This window comes from Gigantopelta aegis, chromosome 3 (assembly GCF_016097555.1).
Source record: "Gigantopelta aegis isolate Gae_Host chromosome 3, Gae_host_genome, whole genome shotgun sequence".
Taxonomy (NCBI): Eukaryota; Metazoa; Mollusca; class Gastropoda; order Neomphalida; family Peltospiridae; genus Gigantopelta; species Gigantopelta aegis.
This window is the reverse complement of record NC_054701.1, coordinates 84,307,016-84,330,029: the sequence shown is the minus strand read 5'-3', so window position 1 is coordinate 84,330,029 and position 23,014 is coordinate 84,307,016. Positions and strand designations below refer to the sequence as shown.

General features: G+C 34.7%; 1 protein-coding gene across 2 annotated transcripts in view; it reads left to right on the top strand.

Annotated features, from left to right (window-relative positions):
• The window catches only part of LOC121369205 (gelsolin-like protein 2), a 38,392-nt gene extending 19,603 nt beyond the window's left edge, over positions 1-18,789 (top strand). For both annotated transcript variants that reach the window (XM_041494130.1, XM_041494128.1), the window contains exons 7-14: positions 1,465-1,595; positions 3,842-3,950; positions 4,397-4,507; positions 5,643-5,726; positions 6,536-6,621; positions 7,485-7,557; positions 8,145-8,240; positions 13,768-18,789. In XM_041494130.1, the coding sequence (XP_041350064.1) occupies positions 1,465-1,595; positions 3,842-3,950; positions 4,397-4,507; positions 5,643-5,726; positions 6,536-6,621; positions 7,485-7,557; positions 8,145-8,240; positions 13,768-13,863 (786 nt within the window). In that variant the 3' untranslated portion in view covers positions 13,864-18,789. The remainder of the gene's footprint in view (positions 1-1,464; positions 1,596-3,841; positions 3,951-4,396; positions 4,508-5,642; positions 5,727-6,535; positions 6,622-7,484; positions 7,558-8,144; positions 8,241-13,767) is intronic.
• The last annotated feature ends 4,225 nt before the right edge of the window (positions 18,790-23,014 follow it).

Genomic DNA, 23,014 nt, shown 5'->3' with positions numbered 1-23,014 from the left:
TGCATTAGTGTTAGCCTTTGCTATGACAAAACTGACAAGATAGACTAGGCAATTACGTCTCAGAATAAATTTAATAAACATAATTCAATTAAATTCATTTTTACTGTATTTTCCATATCCCATTCAGACCACTGTATTTTAAGTTAACACTATTTATCACTGCTATTATTTATGTCCAAATATAACTTGAAAACTTACAAAAACTGTAATTAAAGCTGCACACCCTAGTTCCATCCAGCGAAAATAAATTATAATTTGGTTAATCTACAAACCTGTAACACACTTAGATCACGTTTTTATCAAATGGGGTGAAAAAGCAGGTTTTATATCGATAAATACCATGGGAATCCCCATGTCCCAATTGCTTGAAATAATTTTGAAAGTTAGTATTCTGATGTCACCGGTAGAAGCACAACAATGCCTACGTCACGACAAATTTCACAGACTTGGGGTGCATTCGTTTCACCTCTCCTGGACATGTTCCAACTGTTCTGTCCTGGTTGTATCCCCTCTCCAGATATCGTAAGACTTAGCAAAATTATTGGTTTTAAGGGTTTGTAACATTTTGTATTGAGACACTTACTTGTCTGAACTTTATTGTTACTGAAAATGTTCACGAACTGTGAAGAAAAATCTCACAAATGAACAACAACAAATCGGATGTTAATTGCGCGAACCGTGCACGAGAAAACAAACCGAACCAAAATGATAACAGTCACGTGATATACCAACGTCTGTGACATTAAAAATAGATTGGACCTCGCTTGCTTAATTTTTTTTCTCTCGACAACACGTTTTGTGAAAAAATGCAAAAAAATGCATTTCGTGGTTTTACAAACATCAGGATTACCAAAAAGCACTTCAGGTGAATGGAAATGTGTATTCTAAATAATAAAATGTAAGTAAAGTGCAATTTTATTTGTGAAAAATGGGGTTTAATAGCGAAAACAACGCCGTAATGGTTAACAAATAAATGTAACTAGGGTGTGTCCCTTTAACAGCCTCACTGCAATTTGTTAATCAAAGAGACACAAACCATGTCTGTTCTAATCTGTTCTGTACATCAAAGAAACAGCCAGTGTGAAATTGACAGTGTTACAATGTTATATTCTGTTAGCCTTAGCCTGCTTTGAGGGGGGACTTTGATTTCATAAATTGTTCTTTTGTTAATGAATTTGCATCCAAAGTCCAGAATAGAGGCAAACTTTTTTTTCTAATGAATTAACGGTAGCTGGACGGGACTTTAAACTGCCGGTTTACACAGAAATCCGCTTTGGACAGTCCTCTGTACTGTACTTGAATATAACTTTAATAACACTACATAATATGTGTGGATCTTCCTTAATTATACATAATTATGCTTTATTTTGTCATGTAATGAAATATAATGTGTACAGGACATTCTTTATGTTTTCTAATGGTTCATGATTAAATATTTTCATCTCATGTGCCTATGATTTGCAGGATGAATATGGAACGGTTGCTTACAAGACTGTCGAGTTGGATACATTCCTTGACGATGCTGCCATTCAGCACCGTGAAGTTCAAGGTCATGAATCTTCCTTGTTTAAATCCTACTTCAGTGGTGGCATCACGTGAGCATATACTTCTCTTTATTGTAGCGTTGTGTGAGGTACGAGCATATACTTCTGTTTATTGTAGCGTTGTGTGAGGTACGAGCATATACTTCTATTTATTGTAGCGTTGTATGAGGTATGAGCATATACTTCTATTTATTGTAGCGTTGTATGAGGTACGAGCATATACTTCTCTTTATTGTAGTGTTGTGTGAGGTACAAGCGGGTTTGTTAAGTATTTTATATTTTGTTTGAATTGAAGAAACATTATTCTTTTGTAAAATGATATTTGTTTAACATAGTTATGTTAACTAAGTTACCTTAAAATAGAAAAATATAGTATGCAGATAATTCAATTTTCATTTTATAAATTACTGACTTTTATGAGAAGCATATTTCTTCTGAAAAACAGTAACTTGTTACTTTACTTTGCATTATCATGCAGAGAACTGAGAAAAACAATAATTGGTTACATTACAAGTGCAGCACTATGCTTTAAAGTTTAAAACAATACATTACATTGCAGCACTGTGCAGGGAATTAAAGAAAACAATAACAGAGTTGAAAATTAGCAGTCGCCCGGTCGCCCGTGGCAACCTTTATTGGCTAAGGGCAACAAAGAATTTGAGAAAGGTAGTCCTTTGGGCGACCATCGATTTTAGGGTCTGGCGAGTATGGTATCAGTTAAAAAAGAAAAGACACTGAAACTGAATCGAATGTAACAAAACACACCGCCTCTGTGTTAGCGTGAACTACAAAAGCAGAAGACATAAAACATGTTCTATATTTTGACAATGCCAGTCTCAGCTGCTGTGGCTTTGGGCTGGGTCTTTCTGAAAATAAAAGCTCAAAACGAATCGAGAACATAGCATATATTTGTTTTTTAATCTGGAAGTCGTCGGTTTATTGTAATGGACTGGATACGCCATAATTATCTAGTAGAGCTACTATTTGACAATTGTTATTCAATGTTATGGTAAAAGGGAATCATATAACTGTCCAAATATTACTGTAATAAACAATAAGTATGTTTTTATGCTTTGTAATATGATACATCGTATATTTTTTAAATGTTTTTTTGGGGAGGCTGGTTTTTTCACAGATTTATTTTTCTTTCGATATTTATTTTATTAGTAGCCTACTAGCATTCACAGTATCCAAATTAAATGCGTGCATGCTTCATTTGTAGGAGGACAGCCACTGCAGAGGAAATGTTATCCCTCTCCTGTATCGCCACAAAATTTATTTCATCCCTCTGGCATTGCCACAAAGAGGACTGCCACCCCATACAAGTTTATATACTAAAGCATGCGTAGTTCTACCTTTATCATCACTGTACAGCATTATTTATTTTTTATTTTTTACTTCAGAGACAATGCAGGTCAAGCTGCATACCTTGGCTGTTCTAGCATTTTGTCTTCACCCCTGTATTAAAATGAGATTTAATATGTATAATTTAATGGTAATTTCTAAAGAAACACTTTTATTTATACTAATGTTCTTTTTTCAAAAAGCATTATTTGAGTTGTGGGTTTAAAACTTTTAAACATGTTTTTATATGAATTTTAACTTTATTCATTATGATGTTACATGTCAATTCATTGGTTTTCTTTTGAAGCAAATGGTCTGTATATGAACACATGATTATTATTCAACAAAGAACATTCTAGTTTTGAATTTGGCTGTGCAGTTAAATTTGAATGTGAAAATTGGAGGGCTAGTAGAATTTGAGAAGGGCCAGTAAGATTTTTCTTCAACTGGCCCTGCTGGCGGCCATGGTTTTCATGTTAATTTTCAACCCTGTAATAACTGGTTACATTACATTTAGCTACATGCAGGAATTTCATGAAAAACAATAACTGGTTACATTACATTGCAGCACTATGCAGGGAGTTGAAAGAAAGCAGGAAATTTTTTTTAAAATGGTTATTTACATTGCAGCACTATGCAGGGAGTTGAAAGAAAGAAGGAAAGAAAAGGTTATTTACATTGCATGACTATGCAGGGAGTTGAAAGAAAACAATAACTGGTTACTTTACATTGCAGCACTATGCAGGGAGTTGAAAGAAAGAAGGAAAGAAAAGGTTATTTACATTACATGACTATGCAGGGAGTTGAAAGAAAACAATAACTGGTTACTTTACATTGCAGCACTATGCAGGGAGTTGAAAGAAAGAAGAAAGAAATTAAAACTGGTTATTTACATTACATAACTGTATGCAGGGAGTTTAAAAACAACAATAACTGGTTACTTTACATTGCAGCACTATGCAGGGAGGGGCTGACTCTGGGTTCCGTCACGTTACTCCTGAGGAATATGAAGCTAGACTGCTGAGATTCAAGGGTCAGAAGAAGGATATTGCTGTTAGAGAGGTATCTATATAATGTCGGAGACCAGAAAATATTCTGGCAATTTTTTAGTTTTTAAATTATTCTGTAAAAAGAAAATCGGTGTTAGCTTAAGAACTGTCTGATCCATTTCCATCCTCACCCCCTCTCTCATTAAACCTGAGGTGATTGTTCAACCGTAAGGCAACAGTCACATAGACACGCACAGACACACACAGACACACACACAGACACACACAGACTCACACACACACATACACTCTCTCTCTCTCTCTCTCTCTCTCATTCTCGCTCTCTCTCTCTCTCTCTCTCTCTCTCTCTCTCTCTCTCTCTCTCTCTCTCTCTCTCTCTCTCTCTCTTTCTTTCTCTCTCTCTCTTTTTCTTTTGCTCCCTCCATAATCCTCAGGCAAGTGCTCCATCACAAAGCAATTTTCTGCTCCAAACCAGAATTTTTAAATATTTTATTTTAGATCCCACGAGCCCGAAGCCTGGTGAAGTCCTGTGATGTTTACATTCTTGATCTCGGAGATATGATCTACCAGTGGAACGGTTCTGAATGCAACAAGGATGAAAAGTTCAAGGTGGAGTGCTCATTTTTACATTTTAACACTGAATTATATATGAGAACAGGCTGCATGTGAGGGTGTATCTAATACTGAATTATTTATGTAAACAGGCTACATGTGAGGGTATATCTAATACTGAATTATATATGTAAACAGGCTACAAGTGAGGGTGTATGTAATACTGAATTATATATGAGAACAGGCTACATGTGAGGGTGTATCTAATACTGAATTATATATATAAACAGGCTACATGTGAGGGTGTATCTAATACTGAATTATATATGAGAACAGGCTACATGTGAGGGTGTATGTAATACTGAATTATATATATAAACAGGCTACATGTGAGGGTGTATCTAATACTGAATTATATATATAAACAGGCTACATGTGAGGGTGTATCTAATACTGAATTATATATATGAACAGGCTACATGTGAGGGTGTATCTAATACTGATCTGTTTATGTGAACAGATTACATGTGTGGGTATATCTAATACTGAATTATTTATAAGAACAGGCTACATGTGAGGGGTAATATCTATTTATGTACTGAGGGTATATCTAATACTGATCTGTTTATGTGAACAGGCTAAATGTGAGGGTATATCTAATACTGATCTCTTTATGTGAACAGGCTAAATGTGAGGGTATATCTAATACTGATCTCTTTATGTGAACAGGCTAAATGTGAGGGTATATCTAATACTGATCTCTTTATGTTAAATGTGAGGGTATATCTAATACTGATCTGTTTATGTGAACACTAAATGTGAGGGTATATCTAATACTGATCTCTAGGCTAAATGTGAGGGTATATCTAATACTGATCTCTTTATGTGAACAGGCTAAATGTGAGGGTATATCTAATACTGATCTCTTTATGTGAACAGGCTAAATGTGAGGGTATATCTAATACTGCTAAATGTGAGGGTATAATACTGATCTCTTTATGTGAACAGGCTAAATGTGAGGGTATATCTAATACTGATCTGTTTATGTGAACAGGCTAAATGTGAGGGTATATCTAATACTGATCTCTTTATGTGAACAGGCTAAATGTGAGGGTATATCTAATACTGATCTGTTTATGTGAACAGGCTAAATGTGAGGATATATCTAATACTGATCTGTTTATGTGAACAGGCTATGCAGTATTTGGTGGATCTCAAAGGCAAGAGAGGTTCTGCTGATTCAGAAACACTTGATGAAGATAGCACTTCATCTTCAGTAAGTCTGTATGAGCATAGCACTTCATCTTCAGTAAGTCTATATGAGAGTAGCACTTCATCTTCAGTAAGTCTGTATGAGCATAGCACTTCATCTTCAGTAAGTCTATATGAGAGTAGCACTTCATCTTCAGTAAGTCTGTATGATAGTAGCACTTCATCTTAAAGTCTATATGAGAGTAGCACTTCATCTTCAGTAAGTCTGTATGAGCATAGCACTTCATCTTCAGTAAGTCTATATGAGAGTAGCACTTCATCTTCAGTAAGTCTATAGGAGAGTAGCACTTCATCTTAAGTAAGTCTATATGAGCATAGCACTTCATCTTCAGTAAGTCTATATGAGCATAGCACTTCATCTTCAGTAAGTCTATATGAGAGTAGCACTTCATCTTCAGTAAGTCTATATGAGAGTAGCACTTCATAGGTCGGTATCTGAGTAGCACTTCATCTTCAGTAAGTATATATCTGAGTAGCACTTCATCTTTAGTAAGTCGGTATCTGAGTAGCACTTCATCTTTAGTAAGTCGGTATCTGAGTAGCACTTCATCTTTAGTAAATCTATATGAGAATAGCACTTCGTCTCGCACTTCATTTTCAATAAGTCTGGTTTGTAATTCTGTCAAATATTGGTATACATTATTAGCTGTAATTGTTATTATTCATGAATGAATGAAACGCTGAGTTGCTAAATTTTTTTGAGTATGCATTAAAAAAAAAAAAAAAAAAGATATTTGAGAAATCTAACCTGTATCAATTGTGGCTGATACATTAATCTATATTTTGTTCAGTGTCATGTTTTGTTTTACACAGCACAAGTTTTATGCTGCCCTCGATGAAGAAGCTGAGGAAGATGAAAGTGACGATGAAGATGATGGTGACTCCAAGAAGCTTCTCAAGTAAAATAAGATTACATTCTCACTGGTTGAATTGATGTTCTCACTGGTTAAATTGATGTTGTCATTGGTTAAATTGATGTTCTCACTGGTTAAATTGATGTTGTCATTGGTTAAATTGATGTTCTCACTGGTTAAATTGATGTTCTCACTGGTTAAATTGATGTTCTCACTGGCATACCAAAGGCCATGGTATGTGCTTTCCTATCCAACTTCCACTGCATATAAAAGATGCCTAGCTGCTATTCGGTCAGAGTAGTGCATGTGATAGAAGTGGGTTTCCTTTGTTATAATCTGGATCAAGAGTTGAAATAGCTGTATGGCAGACACCATGTAGCCATACTTTTAGTCCAGAGGATATGTGCACAAAAATGACCGAATCATGCATTTTTTGATAAAAGCATGAGACTTTGCACACTCGTACTAGACATCATAGAGAACATTTTAAAGATTTGACGTATTCTCAATATGCATTGTAGTGGCTATGGCAGACATTTTCCAAGATGGCCACTGTCGATATTTATACTGTGCTGAGATGTCATTAAATAAATGTGCCTTTCCCTTTCATTGGGCTCGAACTTAACGATGGCACCAAAAACAATTGCCGTCATTCTGTTATGAATTGTCATAACTTGGGTGCTTTACAGATAGCAGTTGGGGTTTTTTGCCATTGAATAAGTTGAAGGGATCATTTTTGGTTTTTATATTTGTTACAAAGATTACTGATTTAAAATAGATGAAGGTAGACTCAATATTGTCTATGGCAAAAACATTTCAAAATTGCCGGAGGTAACACATTTTTAATTTCCAACCCTGCTCTAATGCCAGAGGCAATGATGACTGTTTTATTTTGACACCAATTGCAGGTACAGTGCTGATTCCGACAGCTTTGAGACGGTGAAAGACTCGGACATCACCATGGATGACTTCGCCCCAGAGGTCTGCTCTTTACAATTACATTTATTTGTTTTAATCTTATATTTTCACCCTGCTGCCTTTTTCCTTTCTCTCCTTTGAAGTTAATCCTTTTTCACTCATTCTGTTAACATCTTTTAATTGTTTTTGCTATCCAAAATTAACCTCTCGGACCTTGTCTTTATTCTAAAATATCGTAAATTGAGTAATTTCCATCAATCTTTAAACACAGGTTTGGTTGGAAGTCCAAATTGTTCACATTTACAGCAATGAATAATTGTTGTTTCTATTCTTAAACAGTTGACATTGATATCCTTTTAAAATGTCACAACTGGTGTAACAAAGGCCATGGTATGTACTATCCTGTCTGTGGGATGGTGCATATGAAAGATCCCTTGCTGCTAATCGAAAAGAGTAGCCCATGAAGTGGCGACAGCGGGTTTCCTCTCTCAATATCTATGTGGTCCTTACCCATATGTCTAACACCATATAACCGTAAATAAAATGTGTTGAGTGCGTCGTTAAATAAAACATTTCTTTCTTCCTTTTAAAATGTAGTTTTGAAGATTGATTTTTAAAATGTTTCATGTTGGGTTGGGTTTATTTTGCAGGATGTGTTTCTTCTGGACACCGAGTGGGAGGTGTTTGTCTGGGTTGGCAGTGGTGCGTCTCCATCGGAGAAAAACAACGGAATACCACGGGCTCACGTAAGTTATGTTTTTATTCTTTGTGAACTGCTGTAAAACTGACCTTAGATGCTGGGAAGTGTAAAACATGTTCATCTAATACAGCATTTTTAACCTTTAAATTAAACTTAACTTCTTATTTAACTTACTTTACTTACAATGTCATATTTACCATAAGTCCTTGAATCCTCTTACTATTAATGAAAATGTTTTTCTTCTAAAGACTACATGTCAGAATGATCCAATGTTTGACATCGTGTGCTCTAGTAGTGTTTTTAATGGGACCGTCTGTCAGAATGATCCAATGTTTGACATATTTATGTGCTCCAGTAGTGTTGTTAATGGGACCGTCTGTCATAATGATCCAATGTTTGACATATTTATGTGCTCCAGTAGTGTGTTATGGGACTGTCTGTCATAATGATCCAATGTTTGACATATTTATGTGCTCCAGTAGTGTTTTTAATGGGACCGTCTGTCATAATGATCCAATGTTTGACATATTTATGTGCTCTAGTAGTGTTGTTAATGGGACCGTCTGTCATAATGATCCAATGTTTGACATCAGTGTGCTCTAGTAGTGTTGTTAATGGGACCATCTGTCATAATGATCCAATGTTTGACATCAGTGTGCTCTAGTAGTGTTGTTAATGGGACCGTCTGTCAGAATGATCCAATGTTTGACATATTTATGTGCTCCAGTAGTGTGTTATGGGACCGTATGTCATAATGATCCAATGTTTGACATATTTATGTGCTCCAGTAGTGTTGTTAATGGGACCGTCTGTCATAATGATCCAATGTTTGACATCAGTGTGCTCTAGTAGTGTTGTTAATGGGACCGTCTGTCAGAATGATCCAATGTTTGACATATTTATGTGCTCTAGTAGTGTTGTTAATGGGACTGTCTGTCAGAATGATCCATTGTTTGACATCAGTGTGCTCTAGTAGTGTTGCTAATGGGACCGTCTGTCATAATGATCCAATGTTTGACATCAGTGTGCTCTAGTAGTGTTGCTAATGGAACTGTCTGTCATAATGATCCAATGTTTGACATCAGTGTGCTCTAGTAGTGTTTTTAATGGCACTGTCTGTCAGAATGATCCAATGTTTGACATCAGTGTGCTCTAGTAGTGTTTTTAATGGGACTGTGTCAGAATGATCCAATGTTTGACATCAGTGTGCTCTAGTAGTGTTGTTAATGGGACTGTCAGAATGATCTAGTGTTTAACATCAGTGTGCTCTAGTAGTATTTTTAATGGGACTGTGTCAGAATGGTCCATTGTTTGACATCTGGGACCGTCTGTCAGAATGATTCAATGTTTGACATCAGTGTGCTCTAGTAGTGTTGTTAATGGGACTGTCTGTCATAATGATCCAATGTTTGACATCAGTGTGCTCTAGTAGTGTTGTTAATGGGACTGTCTGTCATAATGATCCAATGTTTGACATCAGTGTGCTCTAGTAGTGTTGTTAATGGGACTGTCTGTCATAATGATCCAATGTTTGACATTAGTGTGCTCTAGTAGTGTTTTTAATGGGACTGTGTCAGAATGATCCATTGTTTGACATCTGGGACCGTCTGTCAGAATGATACAATGTTTGACATCAGTGTACTCTAGTAGTGTTTTTAATGGGACTGTCTGTCATAATGATCCAATGTTTGACATCAGTGTGCTCTAGTAGTGTTTTTAATGGGACCGTCTGTCATAATGATCCAATGTTTGACATCAATCTGCTCCAGTAGTGTTGTTAATGGGACCGTCTGTCAGAATGATCCAATGTTTGACATCAGTGTGCTCTAGTAGTGTTTTTAATGGGACTGTGTCAGAATGATCCAATGTTTGACATCAGTGTGCTCTAGTAGTGTTTTTAATGGGACTGTGTCAGAATGATCCAATGTTTGACATCAGTGTGCTCTAGTAGTGTTTTTAATGGGACTGTGTCAGAATGATCCAATGTTTGACATCAGTGTGCTCTAGTAGTGTTGTTAAAGGGACCATCCCACAGACAGGATGACACATACCACGGCCTTTGATATACCAGTCATGGTGCACTGGCTGGAACGAGAAACAGCCCAACAGGCCCACAGATGAGGATCAATCCCAAACCAGTCACGCATGAAGTGAGCGCTTTACCATTGGGCTACAACCTGCCCCATTTCAACTAATGGAGATTTCTAATGATTAAAATGACACATTAAATACATCATCTTTCAAACCAGTCACGCATCAAGCGAGCGCTTTACCACTGGGCTGCAACCTGCCCCATTTCAACTAATGGAGATTTCTAATGATTAAAATGACACATTAAATACATCATCTTTCAAACCAGTCACGCCAGTCACGCATCAAGCGAGCGCTTTACCACTGGGCTACAACTTGCCCCATTTCAACTAATGGAGATTTCTAATGATTAAAATGACACATTAAATACATCATCTTTCAAACCAGTCACGCCAGTCACGCATCAAGCGAGCGCTTTACCACTGGGCTACAACCTGCCCCATTTCAACTAATGGAGATTTCTAATGATTAAAATGACACATTAAATACATCATCTTTCAAACCAGTCACGCCAGTCACGCATCAAGCGAGCGCTTTACCACTGGGCTACAACCTGCCCCATTTCAACTAATGGAGATTTCTAATGATTAAAATGACACATTAAATACATCATCTTTCAAACCAGTCACGCATCAAGCGAGCGCTTTACCACTGGGCTGCAACCTGCCCCATTTCAACTAATGGAGATTTCTAATGATTAAAATGACACATTAAATACATCATCTTTCAAACCAGTCACGCATCAAGCGAGCGCTTTACCACTGGGCTACAACCTGCCCCATTTCAACTAATGGAGATTTCTAATGATTAAAATGACACATTAAATACATCATCTTTCAAACCAGTCACGCCAGTCACGCATCAAGCGAGCGCTTTACCACTGGGCTACAACCTGCCCCATTTCAACTAATGGAGATTTCTAATGATTAAAATGACACATTAAATACATCATCTTTCAAACCAGTCACGCCAGTCACGCATCAAGCGAGCGCTTTACCACTGGGCTACAACCTGCCCCATTTCAACTAATGGAGATTTCTAATGATTAAAATGACACATTAAATACATCATCTTTCAAACCAGTCACGCATCAAGCGAGCGCTTTACCACTGGGCTACAACCTGCCCCATTTCAACTAATGGAGATTTCTAATGATTAAAATGACACATTAAATACATCATCTTTCAAACCAGTCACGCCAGTCACGCATCAAGCGAGCGCTTTACCACTGGGCTACAACCTGCCCCATTTCAACTAATGGAGATTTCTAATGATTAAAATGACACATTAAATACATCATCTTTCAAACCAGTCACGCATCAAGCGAGCGCTTTACCACTGGGCTACAACCTGCCCCATTTCAACTAATGGAGATTTCTAATGATTAAAATGACACATTAAATACATCATCTTTCAAACCAGTCACGCATCAAGCGAGCGCTTTACCACTGGGCTGCAACCTGCCCCATTTCAACTAATGGAGATTTCTAATGATTAAAATGACACATTAAATACATCATCTTTCAAACCAGTCACGCCAGTCACGCATCAAGCGAGCGCTTTACCACTGGGCTACAACTTGCCCCATTTCAACTAATGGAGATTTCTAATGATTAAAATGACACATTAAATACATCATCTTTCAAACCAGTCACGCCAGTCACGCATCAAGCGAGCGCTTTACCACTGGGCTACAACCTGCCCCATTTCAACTAATGGAGATTTCTAATGATTAAAATGACACATTAAATACATCATCTTTCAAACCAGTCACGCCAGTCACGCATCAAGCGAGCGCTTTACCACTGGGCTACAACCTGCCCCATTTCAACTAATGGAGATTTCTAATGATTAAAATGACACATTAAATACATCATCTTTCAAACCAGTCACGCATCAAGCGAGCGCTTTACCACTGGGCTGCAACCTGCCCCATTTCAACTAATGGAGATTTCTAATGATTAAAATGACACATTAAATACATCATCTTTCAAACCAGTCACGCATCAAGCGAGCGCTTTACCACTGGGCTACAACCTGCCCCATTTCAACTAATGGAGATTTCTAATGATTAAAATGACACATTAAATACATCATCTTTCAAACCAGTCACGCCAGTCACGCATCAAGCGAGCGCTTTACCACTGGGCTACAACCTGCCCCATTTCAACTAATGGAGATTTCTAATGATTAAAATGACACATTAAATACATCATCTTTCAAACCAGTCACGCCAGTCACGCATCAAGCGAGCGCTTTACCACTGGGCTACAACCTGCCCCATTTCAACTAATGGAGATTTCTAATGATTAAAATGACACATTAAATACATCATCTTTCAAACCAGTCACGCATCAAGCGAGCGCTTTACCACTGGGCTACAACCTGCCCCATTTCAACTAATGGAGATTTCTAATGATTAAAATGACACATTAAATACATCATCTTTCAAACCAGTCACGCCAGTCACGCATCAAGCGAGCGCTTTACCACTGGGCTACAACCTGCCCCATTTCAACTAATGGAGATTTCTAATGATTAAAATGACACATTAAATACATCATCTTTCAAACCAGTCACGCATCAAGCGAGCGCTTTACCACTGGGCTACAACCTGCCCCATTTCAACTAATGGAGATTTCTAATGATTAAAATGACACATTAAATACATCATCTTTCAAACCAGTCACGCCAGTCACGCATCAAGCGAGCGCTTTACCACTGGGCTACAACCTGCCCCATTTCAACTAATGGAGATTTCTAATGATTAAAATGACACATTAAATACATCATCTTTCAAACCAGTCACGCATCAAGCGAGCGCTTTACCACTGGGCTACAACCTGCCCCATTTCAACTAATGGAGATTTCTAATGATTAAAATGACACATTAAATACATCATCTTTCAAACCAGTCACGCATCAAGCGAGCGCTTTACCACTGGGCTACAACCTGCCCCATTTCAACTAATGGAGATTTCTAATGATTAAAATGACACATTAAATACATCATCTTTAGAATATAGCCACAGTCTTTCTGGTTGGGACGTAGCCCAGTGGTAAAGAACTCGCTTGATGTGCAGTCGGTCTGGGATCAATCCCCGTTGGTGGGCCCATTGGACTATTTCTCATTCCAGCCAGTGCACGACGACTGGTATATCAAAGGCCATGGTATGTACTACCCTGTCTGTGGGATGGTGCATATAAAAGATCCCTTGCTGCTAATCAAAAAGAATAGCCTATGGGTTACAAATGGTTTTAATTATTAGTCAGAAACATTTTACAATGACAGCTAACTCAGGGCAGTCCTTATAAACAAATCAAGACTTTTTCTTTCTTTTTTTCTTTCTGTTTTTTCCCAAATGTGTTTCTGGTCATTATGTGTAGCAAAATCAAAATGGATTTTATGTGAAACCAAAAAATGTAAATCCATTGAAAAGTTGGGCCAACGACTTTTACCTGGTTTGTTTTGTTTTGAACAGAAATACCTGCAGGGTGAACCGAAGGCCTGGCGTCCCATCACGGTGATCAAAGAAGGACAGACCTCGTCATCCTTCGCTGCAGCAGCGTCTGCCTAACCAAGTTATCCTGAACTCGAACCACACCCAGCCTGACGAGGCTTACACTCTCCTACACAGCTGAATTTCAGTTCACAGTTCTGACACGAATGTTACCAACCCATGTACAGTGCAGTGAATTTTATAAAGATATGGACTATTTTTATGAATTTAAAAAAAAAAAGTATCAGAATATATGAGCAATTTTTATGTTTTTATTTTTGTATTTATAGCTAGCACTACAAGTTGAGAATCAAGTAGATTGTGCAATGTTTTTGTTTTTTGTGGCTTTCAAAATGACTATTTAAATTAATTTTTAGATTATTAAATGACCATATGGACAATTTTTATGTTTTTATTGATTAATTTGTAGTTAGTACTACAAGTTGAGAAGTATTGGATAGTGTATTTTTTAAATAAGTAAGTATCGGTGGTCAGGTAATGCAGAAATAATTATGATCATATTTCAAAGGTTATAACCACACCAGTTAGACATTTTACAGGTGTATTCTTTCAAGTGTCTCTTAGCAACCTCTAACAAAATTAGGCCCAAAGTACACTGAAACTGGGTCTGGCAAACACCCATGTCTAGTTATCTAGATATCTTAGTTTGTAACTGTTACCTGTTACCAATATATATTAATTAACTGTGTCAATTCTGAGGTGTGCTATATGAATTTCAAAAACTCTAACTTTGTTTTTAGGTACATTTTCTTATAAAAATACCAACAGTAATTATGAACATTTTCACAATGATTAATATAAAATACTTTTCCTGTTTATTAAGAGAAATGAAAAAGTAAGGCTCAAATATTGTGCAGCTACCGCTCTGGCAGTGTGACAGTACGTTCTGTGTCGTCTGACACATGGTGTTTTGTCATATTCGATTCAGTGTTTCATTTTCGATTGGTACCATACTTAAAAGACCCAGAGCCTGCTTCGGTATATTTTGTTCATTGGAGATGGGTTATGTTTAGTTGGAATTTAACAAAAAATTGTGTGGTGTGCTGGACAATTTTTCAGAACTGAACTAATATTCAGCTGTTAAGCTTAGATAATCTGCTAAGTATTGTCACGTGTCTGGTGCTTTATACGTCAGTTTGAAACAAAATCTAATGTTTGAGTACTGGACAAATGTTTTAGAACTGATGAACTAATATTCAGCTGTTTAAGCTTAGTTAATATACTGTGTACTATAGTTATCACATCTGGGGCCTAATTCACTAAACTCTCACAACTTTGCGATCTCGCAGTGCAATGCTAAAAGACTTGCACAGAAAAGATGCTTTGTTGTCTAGCAGAGCCTAAGAGAGCTTTGTGAATTAGGCCCCTGGTGCTTTATACATCAGTGCTGTTAGCGTTACTAGTGCCTATGTTATGTTAAATTAATTAAATGTAAATTGCATGTATCTGTTGGGGTATTAAATAATGAACTGTCATGGTATTTACTACCCATAATATGTACCTGTGTACTAATAGAGTAACAACATTAACTGTGTTTTTTGCACGTTGAACCACATTTGTTGTTACCATACATACCCTATGTAATTAAGATTATAATTCACTCAGTAGTGAGTTCTTCCACAAGTATTATAAGATTTTATAAATTTAATTAAGTGTACGAAAAAAACTTTTAAAATTCTGCTTGTATATAAACTGTCTAGTTTTTATTGAGGTTGATATATTTTCATTATTCAGTGCTATTCTTGTTGCAAAATTTGGTAGTTATGTTACTAAGAATCTGTTTGTATTGCAGTTACGGTTTTTGTTTCATATGCTTCATGTACACATTTTTGTTAAAAACTACATTTTGATATTGTTATCCAGCTACAGAAGTTAAGACTTAAAATCAAACCACATGAATGCCAATTTAAAAACTATGATCAGTTTGAGTCATGATTCTAAGCTCATTTAAGTTTTAAAAAGCTGGATTGTTTTTTTTGTATTTTTTTATGGGATTTTTTTACCAAGACAATCGATTTCAGTTTTTTATATTATGGTCAGCATTGTTTTGTTGAAATAAATGTGGTTATAATCTTACTTTATATACATGTAGAGTTTGTAGCAATTAATTTTTGTATGCTATATTTATCAGTTTTGGTAATTTATATAATAGTTTTTTATACATAATACATGAATATGTCTCGGGTTAAGAAAGATGCTTGTCCAGTTATCTCCCTTGGATATTTTAGGTTTCTGAATTAGTCATTTTTGGTGAATGGATGTTGATTTTGTACAATTCTTTGTACTAGAGGAGTAACATTTTTAGGCTAACAACTATATTTAAAATGAAATGTGTTCTAGTTTTATCAGATGCCTTCTGAAAGACGTTTGTATTAATTCCTGTGTCTTTAGTGGTTTTTTAACTTTTTAAACACCCTCACTATAGTGCTTTCAATTTTATTGTTGTAGATTAAATGTAATCTTTGTTACAATTTTCTCTTAAAAAGTTTGTTTTGGGGTTTTTTTTACATTTAAAAAACATTTTATTGTCAGAATAATTATTTTTCTGTTTATAAAGAAAACTAGTTGATATTTTATAAAATTACAAAGTTTATCTATAAAATACATTTAAGTTGTTTTGTTTTCAATACATAATGTAATGTATGTTCTTCTAATTTGGAACAAAATATATATCTGTAGGTGCCTTTGGATTTTAGTAAAAAATTTATTGTAATTTGTTTTTGGTTGAATGCATGTCAGACATTATACAACTGTTATTCTGTTCAGTTTGTGTTATGTTACTCTTAAGATAAATCTCTTTTATTCTTTTGACAGAATTTCTCTCTATGTTTTGATTTTAATTTTAAAATTTTTGTATTGACATTTCTTGAGTTGTATTTTGTAAACAGTTCTTTTGTTGTTTCCTTTTCTTCATTTTGACAGTCTTATGATCAAACTTTTGATGTTACATATAAAAATATTGCAGGTTTTTTAAATTAATATACTGTAAATCATAACATATTAGCGATCTTAAAATATTGCGAAATCCAAACAAGTGACATATATGCAACATAAAACTTTAGCGAGGTAGATACAAATGTATTATCGGTCATTTAAAAAAAAAAAAAAATTTGATTTGTAGGATCGGCTCAAAGAACTTTTGATATATCTTAATGTTAAGATGCTTACAGACAATTAAATTTAGTAAAATAAAAATCAGTAATATGCATGCTAACTAACTATTGTTATCATTAATAGCATATAACCATTGTTTGTTCAGTTAATCACACACAAAAAAATACACAAACTTTTTTCAGAACAGTCTCTTGTAGATTTCTTTAAATTTAGTGTCATGAAATATTAGTGTTTTGTATGGACTCACTAAGTTTGCTATTATTTTAAGCTCGCCAACATTTCTTGATTTACAGTACAACAAAAATCGGGTGCTCTTAAACCTGTTACATTTTATGCAATATTTAACATATTATTATATATATTATATCTTTTATACAGCATAATTTCAATGTACATATATGTATTTTTCAAGCTATGCAGTATAAATATTTTTTTACATGCTCCACTTATGATAATTTGTTAAATTTATATTATTATACATTTATTGTTCTGGTAACATTAATGTTTGTTGCAGTATAAAATGGTTAAGAAGTTTAGATAGGTTTTTTAAGGTCCAAGTTTTACACTGGCCGTGTCTTAATAAAGCCAGTTGACATTTTTGTTCCATTGACTTTGCAATCTTTGTTTTGTTATATGTGTAGAAACAAAGAGATATCTTGTTAATTTCCACCATCCTGTCTTTTTTATTTTAATAAAGTTTGTCTTTTTCTAATGCTGTAGATAACACTTTGTTGGAAATAACATTTTATATTTAAATGATTCCATTACATTGTATAAGAAGTATTTTTATTTTGAAAAAGAAAACTGAATATTTTACAGTAAAATGATAAACTAAAAAAGAGAAATTCAAGATAGTACTTGTAATGTTTTCCCAAATAGGCATAATATTGTTTTTTAAAACATGATTTTGGATGAAGAATCTCAGTTTCCAACTTTTTTCAAAGTTTAGTCTTGTTGTAGTGGATGATGATACATTTATAATTCACAGAAATCATCTCCAAACATATCTTCCTTGAATAATATTTTAATAGATGTATACCATATTTATTTAGCAATGATTTGTTAATTTTGCAGATTATATATAGTGTGAATAGGTTGATATTCTAGTCAAAATTAAATTTATTAAATCCTAACTATGTCAAAAAAAAGAGAAGATGTCAAGTGTAATAAAATGTACATTGAATATTGTGTCACTGATGGTTAAATTAGATAAAATTGTTAGAATTTAAACCAGGTGGAATATTTTATATTCTAAAACTACTACAAAAATGTTTTTTGTAAATAATTTCAGTTTGTTTTGACATAAGAAGAAAAGAAAAAGTATTTTGGAATTAATAAAATAAAAATACTATTTTTGTGTGCAATTTAGAAAACAATCAGCTCAGAAATAAATAACTTGGAGCATGGTAAGAAAATGACATTCTCTGTCGGTCCAAATTGAAATTTCAGTAAAACAAAAGTCTGTTGGTGAAAAAGTCTTGATACTGAATATTTAAACAAAATATTCTTTTGGCACAAGGTTTTTTCACAAATTGAGATTTGGGATGGCAAAGATTATTTTTGTAATGATGACTGAACATGTGACTGATTTTTTCTTTTTTTAAAGTCAATGAAATGGAAGTTGTACAATCTGAAATACCAGTAATGGGTCCGATATATATTTAACATACGTACTTGTTATACTTCAGGCTTACTGTTGAAATATCACATACAAAGCTGTAGTTTATACGGTGATGTTTTATATTTCTTTTTCTTTTTTTGTGCTAGCATTTTTAGCTCTTTTTTTTCAGAGATCACTGCATGACTGCCTTACACTGCATGAACTTTTAAAATACTTTTTGTCAAGAACCAATAAAGTTTACATATCATTACAGTTGTTGCTTTTTTCTACTGCATAGAATACAAATCATATGCACCCTTCAGATCCGATCGAGCTACTACTAATCACTGACAGAAGGAAAGAAACTATTTAATAAGAGGCCTCATTTCATTGAAAGTTCAGACACTTACATCCTGGGCATGACATCGGACATGGCTGGAAGTCTTTGCCCAGGCCTGGTGCTTATAACATTTTAAGAGTCATGACAATGCCATACAAATTGTATGCATGTGACATCATTAGAGATTGAGTCTGGACTCTAAAGGTTTTATAAGCTCGGGTCCTGAACAGTATAGGATGTTGTATTTTGGGAGTTTATGTAATTAGGAATTATTTTTTACCATCATGGTAAAATATTTTAATTTTTAAGCTCATATTCACAAGTAATACTCTGTCAAAGAGATTGGCAGGATGTGGCTATACAAATATGTGCATAAAACTGGGTCACAGTTACCTAAACATGGGATGTAACAACCCAGCTTCCCATAGTATATGCTAATATAAGGTAGCTCCCAGAGATACTGCCACCTTTAGATTCATGAAAGCCTTTAAGTGTGAGAGACTAGGAAAAGTCCCACCGGCAAACCAATTCCCAAATCTGATGACAACTAACATGATGTAGAGGTTTAGCAAGATGTATGAGGACGAAGTAAAAACAGAGGGAGAGTGAGCACCATAAAAGCAGATTAGTCTTTGGTTGGTTGCATCCTAGCGGTGGCACAAGGACACAAGCTCTAAATGGAGGAGAATGGCAGATATTTTGCTGGATGTTGTTTTCCTGTTGTGTGAAATATAGGTATGCTGTTTAACATGCAAACTTCTGAATATGTTATATTACACCAAGTGTTCTCCTTCCTCTTACCATATGAAGATATTTGCTGTACTAAAATCTCATTGGCAACACACCAAGCATCATCATAGAATGTATTCTGTATTATTAAGAAAAGAAATAAATATTTAAAGCCATCTCGGTATATTTGAAACTACTGGGTACAGCTATTTAGAATCAAACCTGGTTATTTTCAAATTGACACTTTATTAGTAGAAAGACGTACAGTTTTGCTTGTCATTTTTGGGTTGGTAGGTGTGGTGGGTTTGTTGTGGGGTTTTTTTTTTGGGGGGGGGTTAAAGAGGGATGAAACTTGTCACCAGACAGGCCACGTCTACCGAAAACCTAAGGGCCAGCTGTTCAGACGTTTGTTAGCTTAACTAGTGATGAACAGAAATTTTGAATACAAAGGAAGGAAGGAAATGTTTTATTTAATGACACACTCAACACATTTTATTTACAGTTATATGGTGTCCGACATGGTTGAGACCCACACAGACATTGAGAGAGGAAACCCACTGTTGCCACTTCATGTGCTACTCTTTTCGATTAGCAGGGGATCTTTTATATGCACTATCCCACAGACAAGATAGTACATACCACGGCCTTTGTTACACCAGTTGGTACGAGAAATAGCCCAATGGGTCCATTGACGGGGATCGATCCCAGACTGACCGATCAGGCGAACATTATACCACTGGGCTATGTCCTACCCCTTGAAACTGAAGGATGGAATCAATACAAATAATAACTGGAAACATACTGTCGAGGTTAAACTGGATTTAGAACACCAATTAAAGGTATCCATTCATAATCAAATCTAAAAAAATAATTAATATTTGTGCAAATATAATTAAAAAGAAAAATATAAGACTAACCCAGGGTTAATCTAATCATGTTTGAACAACTGGACCCAGCAAACAGCCGTTGATGTACCAGTCATGAGACACGGGTCAGGATAGGAAAACAAAAATATCGAGTCGGTCAAGGGCAGTCAATTCTGCAACTCGTCAAATCTCGAGCAGGCAATCTACCATAGAGTTCCTTTTTAGATGACAAAATATGAAAACTTCCATAAACAATAACAAAATAAGAACTTCCACAAACAATAACAAAATTTTACAAAATTTCACAAACAACAAGAAGCATGTTTCAGCAACAAATAACATTTATTTGAGTAAACGTAAACACATACCAGTATACCAAATTAATGTATGTGTAATAAGGAATTGAAGACAAAATAATTATAGTGTTGAACAGTCTGGACTATATTGATATGATGATATGACTATGCTCTTATAAGTTTTCATAGTTCTATAAACAAAAATGGAGTATACATAAAGATCTATGTAGATGTTTAGAACAGTAAGATACAAACAATATAGGAAAGCGAGGAATGTTTGTTTAACGACACCTCAGCACATTTTCAGCTGGCTATTTATGTCAACTTTATGTATTTGATTGGCTGTGTTTTAAGTTTTATACAAGTAATAATTTGATATCAGTTTTTAGTTTATAATTATTAAAAATGGCTTTAATAGTGAAAAATATGCCGTATTGCTTAAAAACTAAGGTCTGACACTTTAAATTAAACAATCTATACTGAAATTTGTGATATTATTATAAAATAAAAAGTAGTTGCATTAAAACTGAAAGAAAAAAAATCCTGTTTATTAATTCACCAAAAGGAAATTTAATAAACTGGACACAATCATTTGTTGAGGGTTTTTAAAACATGTATTGTACTTTGACATTCCTTGACTTAGAATGAACCAATACAAAAATGCAGCTAAAACCCTAAATGTATATATTCCAAAGACATACAACAGTGATTTTAATTAATGCTGATTATAATTGTAAAGATAATCATGTATTTATGATTATATAATTATATATAGCTAAATATGCATGCTGAGACAGCCTTGGTAAAAACAATTTTTTAGATCACATAAAATGGTTAAAATAATTTTAAAAATAAACAATGTAAAAAAACAAATATATGAATTTCCTTCTAAAACTAAAATGGATGAGCACTTTCACAAAATAATAGTGTCTGTTCATGTTATATTATTTATAAAATGCTAGTCACACGTTTACACAGGACACCTTGCATATCAACCACCTGTGTATATGTGTATATGTTATTTTCCCCATGACACTGATATTATTTTACAGGTCTGGGTTTGCCTCAGTGTTTTTTTTTCCTCTCTGGCTACACCCCAGATTGAGCTGTTAAAACTCATTCTGGGTGGGAGCCGACACCAGGATGTGAACCCAGTATCTATCAGACTTAAAGCTACTTGCCTAACAACTACATCACTGAAGCCAATGTTCCTTCCTTCCTACTATTATTAGAATATATTGACAAAAGACATTTTAAAAATAATTTGTTGCTGCTTTTTCAGTCAATCAATTATATTTTTATAATGGATAGAATCTGTAAGCCAAGTAATACAAAAATAGGTCTAACAGACACAAACATTAGATTCATTAGAATACTATAGTACAGTGAAACCCCTCTAAACTGGAAACCCATGGGACTACCGTATATCTTCGCCTGTAAGTCGATCTCGGCTATAAGTCGAGTCCCTAATTTCAAGCCCTGAAAACTTATTTTTTTATTGACCCGTTTATAAGTCGACCCATGAAAAACAACTTATAAATATTGAAATATTTCTTATTTTCAGCACATGAGAACAATAATGTACAATATTTGAACAAAAGAAAATTATTTTACAAACTTTGGTTTTCACGTTTTGTACATCGCAATATAATCAGACTATTCCAATCAAACTATCATTATTACATAGCATCAAAACGAAATATTCCCTTAGTAGAGAGTGAAAGCTGTTTGACTGTTACTGTATGGTACTGTACAGATGGTTTTGTGCACAGACAACAACTTTATTTATAAACACTGCCAACAGATCACTACGATAAAACTGAAAGTATCACGTTTTTCCGCCATATTAATACATGTAAGGAGGATAACTCTGGAAAGTACACTGGTTTTTGTACCAAATGATGTGTGTCCCTATTGCTCTAGATAGTGAACTGCAGAGATCAGTCTATTTTAAGGGAAAGCTCAGTAATATTCATGAAGTTAATCACCGCCAAAACATTGTTTGAACAACCATTAATGCCAGTGACCAGATTTCAAAATAAACTCAGGCAACAGGTAGTTAGTATTGTTTACATTTTTACTATTAGTGATGACTGTTAATTTAACTAAGTGGACTGTTGTCTTGGCATGTGAGTGAGATCGTACGCCTTTTAGCATAACCAAAACCGTTCTAATGCCAAAAAAAAAAAGGTTATTAAAAATAAATGTGTCAAATTAACATATTTGAGTATAAATACATGGCATACTTCAACAATAAAACTTG